The sequence below is a fragment of the Micrasema longulum genome, unplaced genomic scaffold, assembly GCF_059751315.1.
Source record: "Micrasema longulum isolate JH-2025_06_02 unplaced genomic scaffold, ASM5975131v1 h1tg000800l, whole genome shotgun sequence".
In the NCBI taxonomy this organism is placed as follows: Eukaryota; Metazoa; Arthropoda; class Insecta; order Trichoptera; family Brachycentridae; genus Micrasema; species Micrasema longulum.
Genome location: NW_028277992.1, coordinates 1,116 through 19,970, shown reverse-complemented (window position 1 = coordinate 19,970; position 18,855 = coordinate 1,116). Strand labels below are relative to the sequence as shown.

Genomic DNA, 18,855 nt, shown 5'->3' with positions numbered 1-18,855 from the left:
ACCGAGGGTATTAGAATCTACATATTTTTTCACAAAAATTTTGTTCAACCAAGCCTTAATTGCGATATAGGTGGCCATCTGACCATAATGGCGGCCTCCGTGGTGTAGTGGTCAAGACGCTTGTCTCACACACGGAAAGTTCCGAGTTTGATTCCAGGTGAGAACACAAAAATTTTAATGTGATTATTCTCAAGCCCGGGTGTTCTGTGACACATTTAACCACCGTAATTGGGCCTCCTGGCCTGTTCTGGTGCAAAAATAAATAAATCTAGTGAGTAAAGTTTGAAATGTCAGGCTACGAGCGATTACGAAGATACACAACCGACCATGCATTTTCAAGTTTTGAGTCAAGTACAAACATTGACATGTACCGAGGGTATTAGAATCTACATATTTTTTCACAAAAATTTTGTTCAACCAAGCCTTAATTGCGATATAGGTGGCCATCTGACCATAATGGCGGCCTCCGTGGTGTAGTGGTCAAGACGCTTGTCTCACACACGGAAAGTTCCGAGTTTGATTCCAGGTGAGAACACAAAAATTTTAATGTGATTATTCTCAAGCCCGGGTGTTCTATGACACATTTAACCACCGTAATTGGGCCTCCTGGCCTGTTCTGGTGCAAAAATAAATAAATCTAGTGAGTAAAGTTTGAAATGTCAGGCTAGTTACAGCACATGCATGAGATCAATCATCACCCTAAATTGTAAATCGTAAACTCGGAAAAAATATTGCCACTGTGAAAATTACATATTTTTTTTATCTTCCTGAGAACACGCATCGACATGTCAATAGAGCGGCCTTCGTAATACCGAGGTGGATAGAGGTAGAAGAAAAATTATGCAAATCATCTCGGAAATTATCAAATGTCATATCAAATTCAAATTCATTCAAAATCATGTTTAACCGAGCCCATTTTGCTTTAATTGTGATTTATTTTAATTGTTTTGAGGTGGCTACTTTGTGATGTTGGGCGACCAAGGCACTTGATCTTGATTAAGTGAAAAGCGCAACAACACAGCGGATTTAATAAGCTGGAATAACAAACGATTGTTGCGCAGTACAAGGATCAAAAATTACTTATTGCTAAAACTTTAAAAAAAAATAAAAAAAACAAAACAAACCATCACGCCGTTTCCACGTAAGGGTGGGCAGAGAGGATAGAACGCCACAACACTCTATCTTTGCATACAGATCTCGCTTCCTCTACATTCATACATCTTCTCATGCACGCGCGCCGATTATTCCGACTTTTGACATGTCCATCTTTAAGTATGTGTTGGATTTGGTCATGCCATGTCTTTCTCGGTCTTCCTCTATTTCTGCATCCATCAACATTCGCATTGTAAATATTCTTAGCCGTTCTCTCGCTGTCCATTCGTTCTACACGTCCAAACCAGCGCAGAGCTCCTTTCTTGATTTTGTCGATAATGCTTGTCTCAGCCTTACATAATGTACGGATCTCAACATTTGTGCATCTATCGTACATATCTTAAATGGTTGTGCGAATACTCAATGACATGCACTCGCCTTGACAGCTCGTATCTTACTGCCGGAGAAACAAAGAATGGCTACCCACAGTGAGAATTGTAACATTCTTAATTGAGTTTGGGTAATTTTTATTTAATATAGCAACCTACATAGTAATTGTGACGTAACTATTCAAGGAACAATTAGATGCTCTAATTTTTACCACATGCAAAAAAAAATAATTTTATATCCAATTCTCCATAGCACTGTACTTTTTTCATCGGAGCACCAACCACCAACCTCCCATGTTGATTATCAAAGATGCTGCTGAATTTTAATACAAAATGAATACATTTTTTTAATTTTATTTAATGCACAAAATACACAATTTTACATAGACACAATTATATGTTTTTTATTTTATTTATTTTTTATTTATTTACTTAAGTTAGTTAATATTACATTGTATATTAACTAATATATTTACAATTATAACAAATACTTATTAAATATTTCTTACATAACTACATTATTACAATAAACATAACATTTTTTTTTTAAATCCGTAAGTTTTCTTTCATTCTTCATACTTTCAGGCATCTCATCATACCGTTTTAACCCTTTATACATTAAGCTATTTTGTGATTTTGTTTTTTTCTTAAGTGGTAGTCTTATCCTATTTCTATTTCTTGTCCTATATTTATGTACATTTCTATTTAATATAATTTCACTTATAAAATACTTTGGCATGAGATATGTCTATGTATATGATATGTCTTTATGTCTCGACTTGTTAGAAAATTCCGTGTTAAGTCGAGACGCTTTGATATATAAATCAAAAATATTTATTTACATATCAAAACATTATACAAGTAATCAAAACAATATGCAAAATAATCACTACAACGACCTACCTTACTACTTGAAAACTTTTAATGGAGACAAATTTAAAATCAATCTGAAAAAGCACATGATGACTGAACTAACTAGACTAGACGAAACATAAAATGACTAGACAATATTAAATTTCTAATGTAACCCTAACGGGTTTTTTTAAATTGTAAATAAATTTTAAAAAAGCAATATACAAAATAATAATAGAAAAATATAATTAATAAAAATTTATACATGTCAAAAAATGGAATGTAGAAAAGTTATATAATAATACGTATGACAGTGATGATATACAAATATACGTATATGGATAATAATGAAGACAGCGACGATGTTATGTATTTATTCCCGAAGCAATCTCATACAGTGGTCTCAACCCCTCGATACAATCCAATTATGGATCTTCATCTTAAAGATAGACGTTGTTTTGGAGAACTTAATATGTTCATCCAAGACATTGAACACTCTTGGAGCTATATTTGAAAAGTGTCTCCGAGCAAACATCGTACGCGTTCTCGGTATTAAGAAGTTTAGGTTACGCGAAAACCTCGTTACTCACCTTATACTGGGGTTCTCTAACCTCATTGTTAAAGGTCTTAGCGGCGGACTCTGTGGGATGCACGACACGGTGGGGAAAATTAACAGTTATTGTGCGGCGCAACGATCCAAAATGACTTATTAGCAACACTAAAATGTCTTTTAAGTGGTTGCCAGTTGGTATCCACCTCATTGTCGGAAAAAAAAGGATGAATCGCAACATCAAGATACCAACCTCTCTCATGTTGACGAAGAACTGCTGCAGCAGCGGGCCGCGCGAGCAGACCCAGAAGCGCTGCGCGGGTGGGAACACGCGCGCGGGCGCCTGCACGGCCAGGCGCAGCGGCTCGCGCGCGCCGCGCAGCACCAGGTCCACGGCGGCCGTGAGCCACGAGGCGGGCGGGTCCGGCGCGCCGCCCGGGGGGCCCAGCGCCGGCGCGCCCGCCACCCACAGCGCGCGCACGCTGCAGCTCGCGCCACCGCCCGCCTGCACCGGCCCCACCTGGAAGGAAACATTACCTTTGATTCCCTCTACGTGCAGAAACTTAAGATTATTCACCTTTGACAGTTTGTTAAATCTAAGGTTGAGAAATGGGAAAATCTCAGGGGTGGCCCATAATATAGTTAAGTCAAACGGCCAAACATGTGTTTTGGCATTATCCCTTACTGAATCAGGAAAAGGAGGTTATGTTGGACAGTTTAATGGATGTTGTCAGACCAGTCTGCAATTCAGAGTAAAAACGGTAGAAATTTCAGATGGTCGAGAAATGGGAGAGTCTCAGTGGTGTCTCATAATGATCATCATCATTTCCCTACCTGCACCTAGTGTGTACTCCAATAGCAGCTATCTTGATCATTTTTGTTACATTGAAGGTAAAAATGATCAGTCTTACTTTTTAGGTGCCAATCGAAGAACTAAACATCTTTGCGGTATAGAACCACCTTGAATGAAAAATATTTCATGTCCACCTTAAGTCCAGAGCAGCCATCGAGTCTAAAACCCTCATCCAGGGTTCTGGTTCTATTTTTTTATTTTTTTTTATTTAAATCTTCAAGTAGGGCACACATATCATACATATTGTTATGTGTGTTCTAATAATAACATTGCAAATATATTTAATTTATAAATTGTTTATCACATATGTCTTGACCATTATTTTAAATTTTGATATGTTTTTTTCTTCATAAATATTTTTTTCCATTTCGTAATACTTTTTAATTGCTTTAAATAAAATTGAATTTTGTGACTTTGCCTTTTTCCTAAATGGAAGTCTAATTTTGTTCTTTTCTCTAGTATTGTGATCGTGTTCATGCTGGTTCCGATCAATTTATTTCACACACAGAACTATATTTTTCATCCACCTAGACAGAGAAAATGGCGTAATAGTAAATAACACCCATTTAATCAGTGGTCTCCCGAGGATGCAGTTTCTTTTGTCATATAAAACATTTACATAGAATGTGTACAGGCATTTTCTCATCTGCACTGCAGAAACTTCATGTAGAAGTTTCAAAAAGGTTCATTCTTGCAAGGTGTTTATTTAATCTGCAGTGACCTGTAAGGGCTCTGGTGATTTCGGCCGAGTTTCATTAGGTTATAACTAAACCTTTACGAATACCCCTTTAACCACCTCCGCGTGGTACTTTTTGCCAGAGCATTATGCTCTACTTCCAGGCCCTTGTCCTAAGTTCATTGCGAGAAGCACATTTGGGCTGTCTCAGCTCCCAGCCTTGCCAATTTATCAGCCATCTCCATACCGTCGATGTTAGTTGACTGGATTATTTATTTATTTAATTTTACAATACGCCCAAGGGGCGTTTACAAAAAATATACAGGTAAGTACAAACATAGTAAGTTATAATTTAAAAGATAAAAAACGCTTTTTTGTATACATGTAGAAACAATAAAAAGCATACTGCTATGCAAAATAAAAAGTGAAACTTTACATAAGAAAAAAAATATATTTGGATATAAGAAAAGTAATTGAATTAAAAAGCAAATTGTTAATAACTTGTTGAGAATTTAAACAAAAAAATATATGCATTTACATATACTTATACGTATAAAAAAAATGGAGTTAACAAATTATTTTTAAAAACAAATAATAAAAATTAGTTTACAGTAAGTATATATAAGATAATAACATCATATCTGGTTCACAAAAATGTTTGATACATTAATTTCAGAAAAAGATAATAATAAATAATAATACACATCAAAAACAGAGAAAAAATTGTATGAAAAAGAAAGTTTTATTACGACATTAATAATTCGTTTCAAACAGTGCATTTAAGAACGTTTTAAAATGGATAATTGTCGTATTAAAAGTGTCTATATCACAAGTAAATTTGTTGGCTAAGGAATGTAAACGCGGAATCGGAGAGTGTCGTGCAGAGTTAGTAGCTACGTATGTACTCGTAATTGCAAACAACTCCATACTTCTAGTGACTCGATTCGGTATTTTGAAGTTAATGAGATTCAGGAGTTCACAACAATCGAGGTCCGAATTTAAAATCTTGAATAAAAAAAGGTCATTTATTTTTTTACGATCTAATAAAACAAAATTTAAAGTGTCTAATAGACACGTGTAATTTATGTTATCTAAGAGAATATTTAATTTAAAATTTATGAATCTCAAATACTTTTTTTGAATTCTCTCTATGTTTCTAATGTGTAATTTATACTGAGGAGACCAAACAATGGAATTATATTCTAACTGACTACGAACTAGTGCTACATACAAAATATTTATTAGTTTAAGTGAATTAAAGTATTTAACAGTGCGAAGCAGGAAACGTAATGTTTTCATGCTTTTGTTGTTATATTGTTAATATGATTAACGAAATCTAATTTTACATCAAACACTATCCCCTATATATGAACTAATAAAGAGATCACGCAACATACCATCTCGAGTAGCTGCATATCTGAGTGCTTGACATTCCTCCCCGGGGCCAGGAGCACACCGAAACATTTCTCGATGATCAGTCCACCGCCAGACGGGGATGGTTGCGATGTACTCATACTCTGAAACAGTAAATAAATATTATTCCGTGTGATTCTAAAGGCATTGTATTCAAATATAATCACCATATAATTTTTTACAGAATATTTTATTTTCTCTTTCTTATGTTACACAAAAATATTATAACTGTCTATTTAGTATAGGAGCAAAAATTCATTAACATTTTATTTATTTGACACTTTATATACATATACAATATAAATACATATAAGGGCGGGCATATTGCCTTAAGGCAATTTCTTCCTACCTACCCAAACCATTCAGTTTGAGAAAATTATAAATACATGGACATATTGAATCTTACAATTTTATACAAAAAAACAAAAATTAAAAGCAAAGATTAACAAAATAAAAATAAAATAACACTACACTATGAAGAGAGGAGAGGGGATGGGAAAGAAGGAAGAAGGATAAAGGAACAATTTAAATATTTAGATAGTGACATTTCAATCTTGACTTAAATGTAAATAAAGAAGGGGGCGTCTCTAACATTAGTGGGTAGATTATTCCACAATCGAGCGGCTACTACTGTGAAGAGAAGAACATTTTCTTGTATACCCACGAACAGGCCATGCCTTTGTGGAATTTTTTGTTTACTTTTTTTACTATTAATATGTATTTCATTGCTATGTAATTATCTTTTATTTTAATATTCTGTTTTACCTCTTATATTGTAAAAAAAAATAACAAAAAAAAAAATTAAAAAATAAATATCAAAAGGGGACAGTTGAAAAGATTATTCAATAATATAACTTCCTTCACAATCTCTTATACTCCTGAGTATCTTGCTAAGAACTTTATAGTGTCTATACGAGGGTTGTCTGAAATGTTTCCGGCCTCAACACGATGATGGCAGTACTTGTCAACAAAAATTAGGGAATGTGTTTGCGCATGCGTTGAAAGGTACCCATAAAAATTTCGGCCGTTTTGGACGCGCAGTTATTTTTTGACAGTTGTTTGAGTGAGTTTCTATAAGTGTTTGTGTAAAAATTGAAAAATCGAGTATCGAGCTGATATTAAACATTTATTTTTGAAAGGCAATACTCCTACGCAAATTGAAGATGAATTGGACACTGTGTACGGGGACTCTACTCTATTGTATACCACAGTAAAAATCTGGGCAGCTGAATTTAAACGTGGACGTACCAGCTTGGAAGACAATGAACGTTTGGGACAACCAAAATCGGCAACCATTGAAAATAACATCGACCAAGTTCACCAAATGGTGCTTGACAACCGTTGGATTGAGGTTAGAGAGATAGCAGAGTCTATGAACATGTCCAAAGACCGTATTTGTTGGATATTAAAACAAGATTTAGGCACGAGAAAACTGACCGCGCGCTGGGTGCCACGTTTGCTCACTCCGGACCTTAGTCTACAAACATTTGGACATACTAAATCCCTAGTACGGTGCTGCTACTAGCGACACTATACTTTTCCAAAGATAACCCAAGTCTAATTTTTCAGTCTTGTAAATAAAACAAATAATGATTTGCTTACCTGCGTATCGCCGGCCATTTGTGTGTTGGGTGAAACATGCTGGACAGTTATAACTATCTGCTTGTCGATCCCAGCACGGAGCTTAAAGCCAACTCTTTCCTTAGGGACGGGGCTGAATGAACCCTGAAAGTGGAAGTTTATTATCATTAATATTGAAAGCATTACCTTTGTGGTCAAACATTTTACTAAATGTTATTAAATATTTGTATGTAACCACCACTTACCGACTTTTCTATGTCTACCGGTTTTGAGACGTACCCGTCTCTTCGTCAGAACAATTAAAACAAATGCAAAACCCCCTAATTCGTGTTCTGGGAAAATCTCGTACAAACAGATTTATTTATTTATTTAATCGCTGAGATTTATTTTTTTTTATTTTTATTTATTTGGATAACCAACAGCTATAATTATATCATATTTATATAACAAAACAAATAACAAATAAGCCAATTACAGGTTTTCACAAGTAGCATCACAGTAAGTTAAAAAAGATTCTCGAACATAAAATGAATAGTAGTTAAATGTAAATTTAAAAGAAAAGAAGAAAATACTACGAGTTATTTCGAAAGCAAACGCCGCACGTTATTAAGATTATTTTCAAATAAATCTATGTTAAATGATTTATTTATTACATTAAAATTATTAAAAGTTCGCCATAAATATGAATTTTGCCTATAATTAGATGAAACAAGAGGTATGTGAAGAAGAGGGTTATTTCTTAAAACTTTGGAAGGAACATTGATAGAAAGTTTGCAAAGTAGTTCAGGACAGTCAATTATGACTGTTTTACAATTTTTGTGCAGTTTTCATTTCCTCACTTTAGCGTTTTCCTTAGTTTAACACTTATTTGCCTGCTCCCTTGAAAAACGTAAAACAGAGGTTTTACTATATATTTCATAATAAACCACAAAGTTAGCGCTACAAATATCCTCAAACAGAAAAATTACTATTTCCTTAATTTGTACAAGTGCGTAGTGCGTACTGAGCCATCTTTACCTTAGTATCCGCCTCGAGTATTTCCATACTGCACTCCAGCACGTGCATGAACTGCCGAGTGGTGGGGGCGGCCGACAGCGTGGACCCACTCATGGTACACGCGCTGCTCACCGACGACACCATAGAGCGTGGCACGCGCTCAAACGCCTTGGCGAAACAACCTAGGCAAATAAAATCCGTGAGGCGAAACACATGGGTGAAGGTGTATATTTTCAATTCTGAGATATCCTGCCGGTAAAATAACTGGTCTCCTGTTTATAAATTAAATATTAATAGAATCGAGAGTGTTCAAAAAAAATTCATGAAAAAACTAGAATACAAATTTCATTTGCATTTTCCAAATTATTTAGCTTCATTAAAATTTTATAACCTTGTTTCATTAGCACACAGAAGAGATATGTTTGATCAGATCCTGCTTTATAAAATTGTCAATAATAAATTCGATTCCCCGGAACTCATTAATCTACTTGCTTACCGTGTCCCCTCCAGGCCAACTAGACTCTCTGATATTTTCTATATTCGTAAATTTAAAACTAATCATCGGAAACATTCTACAATCCCTCGTATATGTGAAACATTTAACAAAAAATTTAATAGTCTTGATATATTTAACACTCCATACAATATGTACAGAAGAGAATTAATAGGCTTGATTCATGCTCTTCATTCATAATTCGTTTAATCATTAAATCAAATCCAATTTTCCACTCTCACTTTCCTTCAATCATCCTTTACCACTCCTTATCAATGTCCTTCTTTTCCTTTCCACTATCTCCTTGTTTTGTCCATATTTATCTTATTTTAATAAATAGTATATTTATTATTTATATAGTTTAAACTTCAAGCCGTCGTCGCTTTATTCCAGTAGTATTTAGTGAATACATATAATTGGATGGCAGGCCCTACTATGTATACATTTTATATAAAAAAAAAAATTTTTAATATTCATTTAACCTGTACATCTGTTTGTATTCGAAATAAATAAAAAAAAAAAATTAAAAAAAACTCACAATACTATAGTCCTTAAAATATAGCTTGATTAGAATGACAGTGGTCACCAAAAGTGACGACATAACATTGTAGTAACGTCTAAGGAGTAATTTATATTGACACGAAAAATCATTAGTATCTGGCGTGTTAATTTATTTTTTTAATACAATGCTTGACATATAAATCAACATAATTATATGAAATCATATTTAAAACAAAAAAGAAACTAAAATAAACCTACAATATTTGAGTTTGTCCAAATGTTCGTAGACAAAAGACTGGATTTCACCATCTCAGGAGTCATTAAGAAGTTTAAAAATTGAAAAATTGTTTTCAGGCGTTGCCTAGTATGTGAAATAATTCAGTCAGATGAATCTCTTCACAACAATAAAGGTTTCAGCTCTTAACTTCACTAAAATCAACAAATGGAGGAATCGAAGAAATATAAATGTTCAAAATGGTGAATGTTACACAGTGTGTAAAGTGGCCACTCAAACCAGCCAATGACAAGTCATAAGCCCTGTAAATGCCTAGACTTCCATATTCCCTTATTTAAGATATTCTCCATCCCTGTTGTAATTTGTTAAAATAAACCTAATTATTAATGACGTTCTTACAAGGTTACATCATTTTGAGAAATGTTTGAGATGGGACAAATTGATCAATGTAAATTGATCGAATAAAAAATAATTCAGTCAATGTTGTTTATGAAAAAAAGTATAAATGTCTTTTTTTTGTGAATAATTGTCTAAATCACACTATAATAGGCTTTTTTTTGCGTTTTTATATCAATTTTCGGAAACAAAGTTTCATGTTTGCATGAAAAAAACTGATAAAATCGATTTGATCAGTGATCATTAATTTCCGCTGTTCTGCAGCTTTCAATGGAAAGGAAAACATAATTATGTGCAGTGGCCCTCATTAAAAGATAGAAAACAGCAATATGTCCCATCATAAATAGGATCATTGGATGGGGTGTGGGGTTAATATTTTTAAAAAAAAGAACAATTATGTATGTCACCGCCGAATAGTTAAATCAAGCCACTGAACTGAGCGGCTAGGCTATTCATTAAATGGCATTCAACTGAATGGCTGGGCCGTTTGTTGAATGAATTAAGATAATGTTCAGCATGTTGGCTAGTTTAAAGGCTAGCCCTTTGTAAATGTCTGAACCAAAAGCTGACGGGTTAGATTAAGTTAAAAAAAAAATTAAATATTTTTTTTACCTAACCTAATCCTTAATTTTACTTAATAATTAACTCCTTAATAAGTTAAGTCGAAAAACTAATTTGTTTTCATTATTAAAATTAACTTAACCTATCCTAATCTGGTGGCGTTTTTTAGGTATTTAAAAAAAAAAAATAAACATAAGAGGTAAAACAGAGTATTCAAAATAATAATAGTTACATAGCAATGAAATACATATTAATAGTAAAAATAGTAAACAAAAAAATACCACAAAGGCATGGTTTGTTCGTGGGTATACAAGAAATGTTTATGACTATTTTGCTCCTATAATTTGTTTTTATTTTTATTTTTGCACCACAACAGGCCAGGAGGCTCAATTACAGTGGTGAATTACATCACAGAACACCCAGGCTTGAGAAAAATCACATTTTAATTTTTGTGTTCTCACCGGGAATCTAACCCGGAACCTTCCGTCCGTGAGTCAAGCGTCTTGACCACTTACACCACGGAGGCCGCCATAATAATAAGACAGGTATAATACTTTTGTATAATATAAGAAAGAGAAAATAAAATATTCTGCAAAAGATTAGGACGTACTTTTTTATTTTTTGATTATTAAAAAAAAAATAATAATAATAATATTCCTTATTATTAAAGGGCCGCAAAATATATCATGGAAAAAAAGAGTTAATATCTTTAGTTTGAATCCAGGATAGTGCGTGTTTTTCAAAAGAAGGAAAATTTTGAAAGTTTGGGATTGACAAAATATTTGGTTCGGCTGTTCCAAGGGGCTAGCTTACAACCGGCCAACACATTAAACGTCGAGTTATCTTAATTCATTCAACGGCCTAGCCATTCGGGTGAGTGCCGACATTTTAAGAACAGCCTAGCCGCTCGGCCGAGTGGCTGATTTAACTATTTGGCGGCGACCTATATACAATTAGTGAGATCTATATAATATAAAACAATTGTCAAATTTGTTTTATAAATAACGGCCACATGGTACTTAGAATTTTATTATCAAGTTACTTACTGGAAACTTGGGTCACGGCCTCTGCTATATGGCACCTGAAATAAGAAAAATAATATTTTATTCATAAAAGATTCAACTCTAAATATCAACAATATCGTAATAAAACTTTCTTTTTCATACAATTCTTTCTCTGTTTTTGATGTGTATTATTATTATTATTATCTTATCTCTTTCTGATATTAATTTATCAAATATTTTTGTGTACCATATATTATATTATTTTCACATATATACTTACTGTTAACTAATTTTCATTATTTGTTTTTAACAATAATTTGTTGATACCATTTTTTTTTTTATACTTATAAGTATATGAAAATGTATTTATTTTTTGTTTGAATTCTTTACAAGTTATTTACAATTTGCTTTTTAATTCAATTACTTTTATTATATCCATATAAAATTATTTTTTTCTTTTTTACTATGTAAAGTTTCACTTTTTATTTTGCATGGCAGTATGCTTCTTATTGTTTCTAAATGTATACAAAAAATCATTGTTAATCTTTTAAATTTTTACGCACTATGTTTGTACTTAACTGTATATTTTTTGTAAATGACCCTTGGGCGTATTGTAAAATTAAATAAATAAATAAAAAAAATAAGAATAAATATTTTGAGTTTAAATGATTGAATTTGTATACTGACATTTTTAGGTGAACTGTATTTTAATTACAACAAATATCATCATCATCATTTCCTTTTCGCAGCGAATGGTGCATAGGGCACTGTATTGGTACACCAATCGCAGCATATCTTTTTTTTTTAAAGGTAAGATAATCAGTCTTTTGCTGCAGTTACCAGTCCGGGGACTATGAAATATTCCAGTGTAAAAACACCCTTCTAAATAAATGTTTCATATCGTACTTCTGCTCCCAAAGAAAAAACAAATTACAGACAAAGGCATTATACTTTTCTGGCCCCTAAGCTATACAACTTTTTAAGCAAGGACATATTGGCAAACAAAATGAAAAACAATATTTTCAAAGCTAGAGTACATAAATGGATTGCTAAAAAGACTAGACAGGAAGCTGAGGAATATATTTCATATATAAGAATGTAATTTTAGTTTCTTGAAAATCCTTTTTCGTTTTATTGATGTGGGTATGTTTTAATTTTTTAAAATTTTTTATTTCTTTTGAATTTTTACACAATTGATGAGAAATTATGTACAATTATGCATAAATAAATAATACACTGACACTCCGGAACGTGCCTGTGAGCCAGTAAAAAAAAAATATATATATTGAATGTACCTACCTATTGTATAAACATTTTTGTTAACTATGTATTTGTATTTTATATTGGATTAAATAAATAAATAAATAAAATAAAAATATCAACCATGCCGGGAATCGAACCGAGACCTCTCGCATGGTAGGCAACGCGCTGACCATTACACTACGAGGCCGATTACAAATATAAACTTGTTTATTTATTATTAAAAATACCTAAATGATACACAGCTAAAATGGACTCATACCAATTTTTCCATTTTTTTAAATATTTTTTTTATTATTTATTAATTAATTAATAATGGAAGAGAGGGGACGTGATAGAAATTTACAAAATACTCAATAATTACTACAACCGCCCCCTGCACGAGACGTATCAAATAAATCTCAAAACAAATTTAGGGGGTCATAACTGGAAGCTCTATCGTCCCCAATTCCACCTCAATACCAAGAAAATATCCTTTCCAGCAGGGTAGTTTTAGAGTGGAACAAATTGCCAAGCCTAGCTGTCCATTCCATTTCAGTCAACCAGTTCAAAAACCATTTGAATGCGTTTTTGAAGGAAGAAGAACATGGACAAAAAGCAGTACACGAGATATAGGCTGCCTGCCTATAATGAATATGTTGTTCGTCTTTTTTTATTTTTTTATTTATTAATTTATAAAAATTTATAAAACATATGTTCGTCCACTCCTGGAGTATGCCTACCAAATCTGGAGTCCTTATTTTAAAAAAGAGATAGATTTGTTGGAGAACGTCCAGAAAAGAGCAACTAAAATAGTAGTTTCTCTAAAAAATAAATCATACGAGGACCGCTTAAGGGAGCTCGAGTTAAGTTCACTGCAAGAGCGGAGGCAGCGTGGTGACTCGATTGAAACATTTAAGATCTTAACTGAGCAATATAATGTACCCAAGTTGAAATCAATGTTCACTATGAATGAAAATCGCCATCTCAGGGGTCATTAATTGAAACTAAACACTACCTCCTTCTCATCCAGCCCCGGGAAGAACTTCCTGACAAACCGAGTTGTGGAGAAATGGAATGGCCTTCCCGAGAAAGTGATCGGTGCTAGTTCAGTGAATCTAAACTAGATGCACCCAGCAATGTATAATGTTTAATAAGCATGTACACTTGATATACACGCATCAGCTTGATAGCTGCTAGTGTATTATTAATAATAATAATAATAGTAATAATCAATATTTGCTTTCATTTATTTATAATTTAAAAAACCCCGAACTCTCACCAAGAATTTTTACTAACAAACTTGAATGTTTTGAATGTATAATATCGGACTTACTTAAATACATGGCATTGAAACACGGCAGACTCTTTGGTGTCTCCGTGTGACCAGGTGAAGGCGAAGCAGGCGGCCTGCGGAGTGCCCGCAGCACCGCGAGCGTAGAACAGGATGCGGTGGACGGCATAGCGCGCCATCACGCTGTTCGTCGCTCCATCGTACAGACTGAAATGCAGAATAATGAGTCAAGAATAATCAAATGGGTGTGAAATTAGAGCAGTTCTACTATTGGTATGTAAATTAATTACTTGGGAATTAATTTATTCGGTATGAAGTTGGAGCAATTCAATGATAATTCATTCGTCCACAAGGTTGTAGCAATTTTACAATCTTCATTGTTTTCAGCGGTTTTTTAAAAATAGTTTTATTTGTTAATAGACTATTGAATTCATAGCGCTGATAAAACTATTGTATTATCAGCGCTATGATTTTTTCAAAGTTTTGTATTTCTGAAATTACTCTGTGTGTGATATCTCAAGTTCTCTTCTTGGTCAGTTTTTCCGTTAGTTAATTAGTCCGTTGACGGTAAGTAATCCGAAAATCTTCCACAACTCTCTTATCATTGGTGGATTCATAGAACTTTGTTTTTTGAAGTAAACAAATAAATAACTATCCCTTTGAAGTAACTATAAACCTTGTACATGATATACAAGGTAAAAAATAAAGCAACTCTTGTATGAATTTTTTTTTTGGATAATTGGTGTTTTACTGTACTGATAAAAATGATCATATAAAAAATAAATTGTTAACATATTTCATACAAAAAACTTAATTTTACTTTGTAGATAAAATTTTAAATAAATTTTAACTTCTCGTTGGAATACAGACCCTGCTTTTACACCCTGCACGAAGCCAGCAATTTAAAAAATTGACTGGTATCTTTATAAAAAAATTCAATGTACAAAACTGAGGTAAGGATAGAGAATTAAAAATTATATGAAAGTAAATTTGTTTTTTTTTGTCTTAGGGATCATTAATAAAGTGTTTCGGGTTAACTAATGAGTTGATATAATGATATTTTAATGAGTTTAAATATTGTATATATATTTATAAAAATAAAAATGATATTTATAAAAATAATTTATATACAATATTTAAACTCATTAAAATATCATTATGTCAACTCATTAGTTAACCCGAAACACTTTGTTAATGATCCTTAAGACAAAAATAATCTAATTTACTTTTATATAATTTTGAATTCTCTAGACCTTACCTCTGTTTTGTATAAATACATTGAATTCCTTAATAAAGATACCAGTCTCGAAGATGTCGTGAAAGCGATGGAACTGGTCACTGGGTATTACGAATTTGTGGATTAAAGTATCACTCGTCTTTTATTTATATAATAAATTACAATGAAATCAAGAATTTTCACTTACAAACTTAAATGTTTCAAATTTACTAATCGAATTCTTCACGTTGGCTTGAGATGGTGCATAATGATGACTGAAAAATGTGCAACATTTTCAGACCGTCTCTGTAAAGATCTCACCATTTCGGTAGTTAATTTTCACAATTTCTATGTGTTGTTCAACTAAAAAACGCTGCATGACTTAACCTCAAACTTTGCTGATGACAATGAGGAAGTTCAGTGTTTTTTTTTGAATTTTTTATTTGTTAATAGACTGTTAAACTAAGTCAAAAAATTTTTTTTTAATTTTTTATATATCGTATTATCGGCGCTACGATTTTTCAAAGTTTTGTATTTCTGAAATAACTCCGCGTGTAACGTCAGAGGTTCATTTCCGCTTATTCTCATTCAGTTCTTCCTATTGGTCCAGAAGCGACAAGCAGACCGGAAATCTTCCATAGCTCTCAGATCATAGGTTGATTCACATGAACCAGTGACGTCATTTAAAGTAGTGCGTTTTTATCACAGTATTTTTTATTATTTTTTCTGTACATTTTCAAGAAACTTTGTAGTACAATTTAATGCTCTAATTTTTACCCCGCGTAAGAAAACATTTTTTGTATCCAATTTCCCGTAGTGCTGAAGTTCCTCATTGCATAATATCTGCATTCCATGTTTGACACAACAAAAATTATTCAAAATTATAAATTCAAGTAGGTTTTGAGACACCCGGTATCACTGACATTGATTCGTATATTTTTTTTTCTTGGTTAAACTACTAATTCATTTGAATAAATTCCTGCATTCAAACAATAATTTAAATGTAACAAATTCAATTAAATGCACTCAATTATTTTCATTCGCCTTGTTTATCTCTGACACTCACACCACAAGTCCCTGCGAGCACGTCGGCACGGAGACGGCCACAGCGATGCCGGTCTGGCTTTCCCTCTGCTCGCAGAACACAGCCATGGTGCGCTGAACCTCGGGCTCCGACTTGGGCGCCCCGATGGTCGCCGCGCCCAGGTAGCTCACCCCGCTAAACACCGTACATTCCTGGTCGACGTCAGACACTAGAATGAAAAATGAATAGTAATTACACACCGTTTAAAGCTGTAGTCTGGTAAAACGAACGCAAAATTAGGAAATCATACGATTTTGCTATTTTAAAACTAATGTTTTTTTAATCTCGCAATAATAAAAACATAAATTAGATAAAAAACAATATTTTTTAAAGGTATTTCTGTAAAAAAATATCCTTAAAAGTTTTATGTAACTAAAATATAATTACTTTTAGACCGGCAGATTACGCCATTTTAAATTTAGATTAAACTTAGGTATCTGGATCTCAATAAAGACTAAGTATTAAACTAAAATTTGTTGTAATAATTTGAAGATAATAAATTGAACATGAAAGTGGCCGCGGCCAAATTTTAATTTTTTGTTTTTGAAAAAAAATACAAGCATTTTAAATCACACACATTTTTGTGACATTTTCCTTTATTTCTACTTAAAATTATGCCTTCAGTAATACTCCAAAAAAAAAAATTATGGAAATACTTTGGTTGAAATCTTTTTTTATAGAGTTGTATTCTTTTTTTTTAAAAGAAGATAATTCTTATTGTAATATTCAATTTAAAACAATATCTTATCGACTTTTTCGTGACTTTCAGACCAGCCCTAATCGCTTTCGGTAAAATACAAATTTAATTAAAAAATATTTTTAAACTATAACATTTACATGCCTTCATCATCACTCTCTGTAGGTTTCATATGGTCCTGCTTCTCCGTAGGAGAGTCCTTCCCTTCCTCCATGTCCTGGTAAAACTTTGATCCGCCCACAAGCCTGCAGGCATCCTGAAAGCAACGGAAAAATAATGTTGATTAAATCGGGTTTTGGTCCCGTGGCTAGTGTCTCGGACTCAAGGCTCAAAGGTCCGTGGTTCGAATCCTACTCTACCCCAACTTGATTCCCATTTTCTAATAGTGAGTTTTTTACAACTCGTTGAAAGTGGCACTCAAAATTAAATATTTGGGTAAATCATAAGATGCAAATATTTCTTTTTTTTTATAAAAAAAAATCATTTAAAACTACCTGACAAAGATATATTCTTTTTGCTCATAGTCCATCACTTCCCTCTTCTCAAAAAAGAACACTCAATTCAGTTAGCTACTTTAAGATAATATTGTTAAATAATGTGAGTGAATGTTTGTTGATTAACCTTAAATGTTATTATTATGATTATGTCCAAATGCTTGAAGACTGGCTGGATTTCCTCCCTAGGGAGTTGTTCAAATTTAAATTTATTTCAACAGAGAGGGAAAACATTTTTGAGAAGAGAATATGGAAGTCTAGGCATTTTTAAGCCTGTAAATGCCTAGACTTCCATATTCCCTTCTCAAAAATGTTTTCCCTCTCTGTTGAAATAAATTTAAATAAAAATATTGTAATTATTATCGCTGCTTTTCACACATTACACTGTGGTTTTCATTTTAAATAGATACATGCATCTAAAATATAAACATATATTATACACCTTTGTTAAATTGTTTAAAAATACGCATGACGGAATAATTATTATTATAGATTATTATGGCAAAATATGGCTGCATAATTAAAACTAATTAAATCATTCGATAAAACAATGGCATACCTGGCATCTCTCATAATTATTTCCATTCCAAAACACAGCGTGCAAAACATACTCGACAATAGCGTTCACCATCTTGGAACAACATTTGGCAACTGAACTCCAAACATGCAAAAATCCTCAAACTGACTTCACACCATACAGATTTCTCTCTCACTCGAGATTAAAACAGCGCGGGTGTGACAGAGACGGCGATGTTTAAAATATTGGTGGCAAAATGTAATCAATTTAAGTCGAGGAAGGAACAAAACACTGTAGATCAGAATGGTACATTTGTTCATTATCTATGGTTATGGCTTAATCATAGACACCCACGTTAAATAGATTGTTTGTACAAAGGGGTCAAAGAATGGTTCCAAAATATTTATTTAAAAAAAAATATATTATTTAGTGTCGAACAATATTTTTTAATTTGCGAGAATGAAGAAGCTCAAAGTTTATTTTTAAATTTATTAATAGACTATCAAACTAAGCCAATTTTTTTTTTATGTATCGTGTTTCATCGCTGTAATTTTTTTAATCTTGTAATTTTGATAGTAGTGTAGTGGTCAGCGCGTTTGCCTACCATGCAAATGCAAGAGGTCTCAACATGGTTGACATGAAATATTTATTTAAAAGGGTGTATTTACACTAGAATATTTCATAGTCCCTGGACTGGCAGTTGAAGTGTAGGACTGATCATC

At 32.8% G+C, this 18,855-nt stretch overlaps 1 protein-coding gene across 2 annotated transcripts in view; it reads right to left on the bottom strand.

Moving 5' to 3' along the window:
* Positions 1-18,308, bottom strand: part of GAPcenA (GTPase activating protein and centrosome-associated) — a 41,221-nt gene extending 22,913 nt beyond the window's left edge. For both annotated transcript variants that reach the window (XM_088230618.1, XM_088230619.1), the window contains exons 1-9: positions 18,176-18,308; positions 17,267-17,378; positions 16,408-16,594; positions 14,168-14,332; positions 11,635-11,669; positions 8,424-8,584; positions 7,428-7,550; positions 5,810-5,929; positions 3,137-3,403 (exon numbers count right to left, since the gene is read on the bottom strand). In XM_088230618.1, coding sequence (XP_088086744.1) covers positions 3,137-3,403; positions 5,810-5,929; positions 7,428-7,550; positions 8,424-8,584; positions 11,635-11,669; positions 14,168-14,332; positions 16,408-16,594; positions 17,267-17,378; positions 18,176-18,247 — 1,242 coding nt within the window. In that variant the 5' untranslated portion in view covers positions 18,248-18,308. The remainder of the gene's footprint in view (positions 1-3,136; positions 3,404-5,809; positions 5,930-7,427; positions 7,551-8,423; positions 8,585-11,634; positions 11,670-14,167; positions 14,333-16,407; positions 16,595-17,266; positions 17,379-18,175) is intronic.
* Positions 18,309-18,855: the final 547 nt, after the last annotated feature.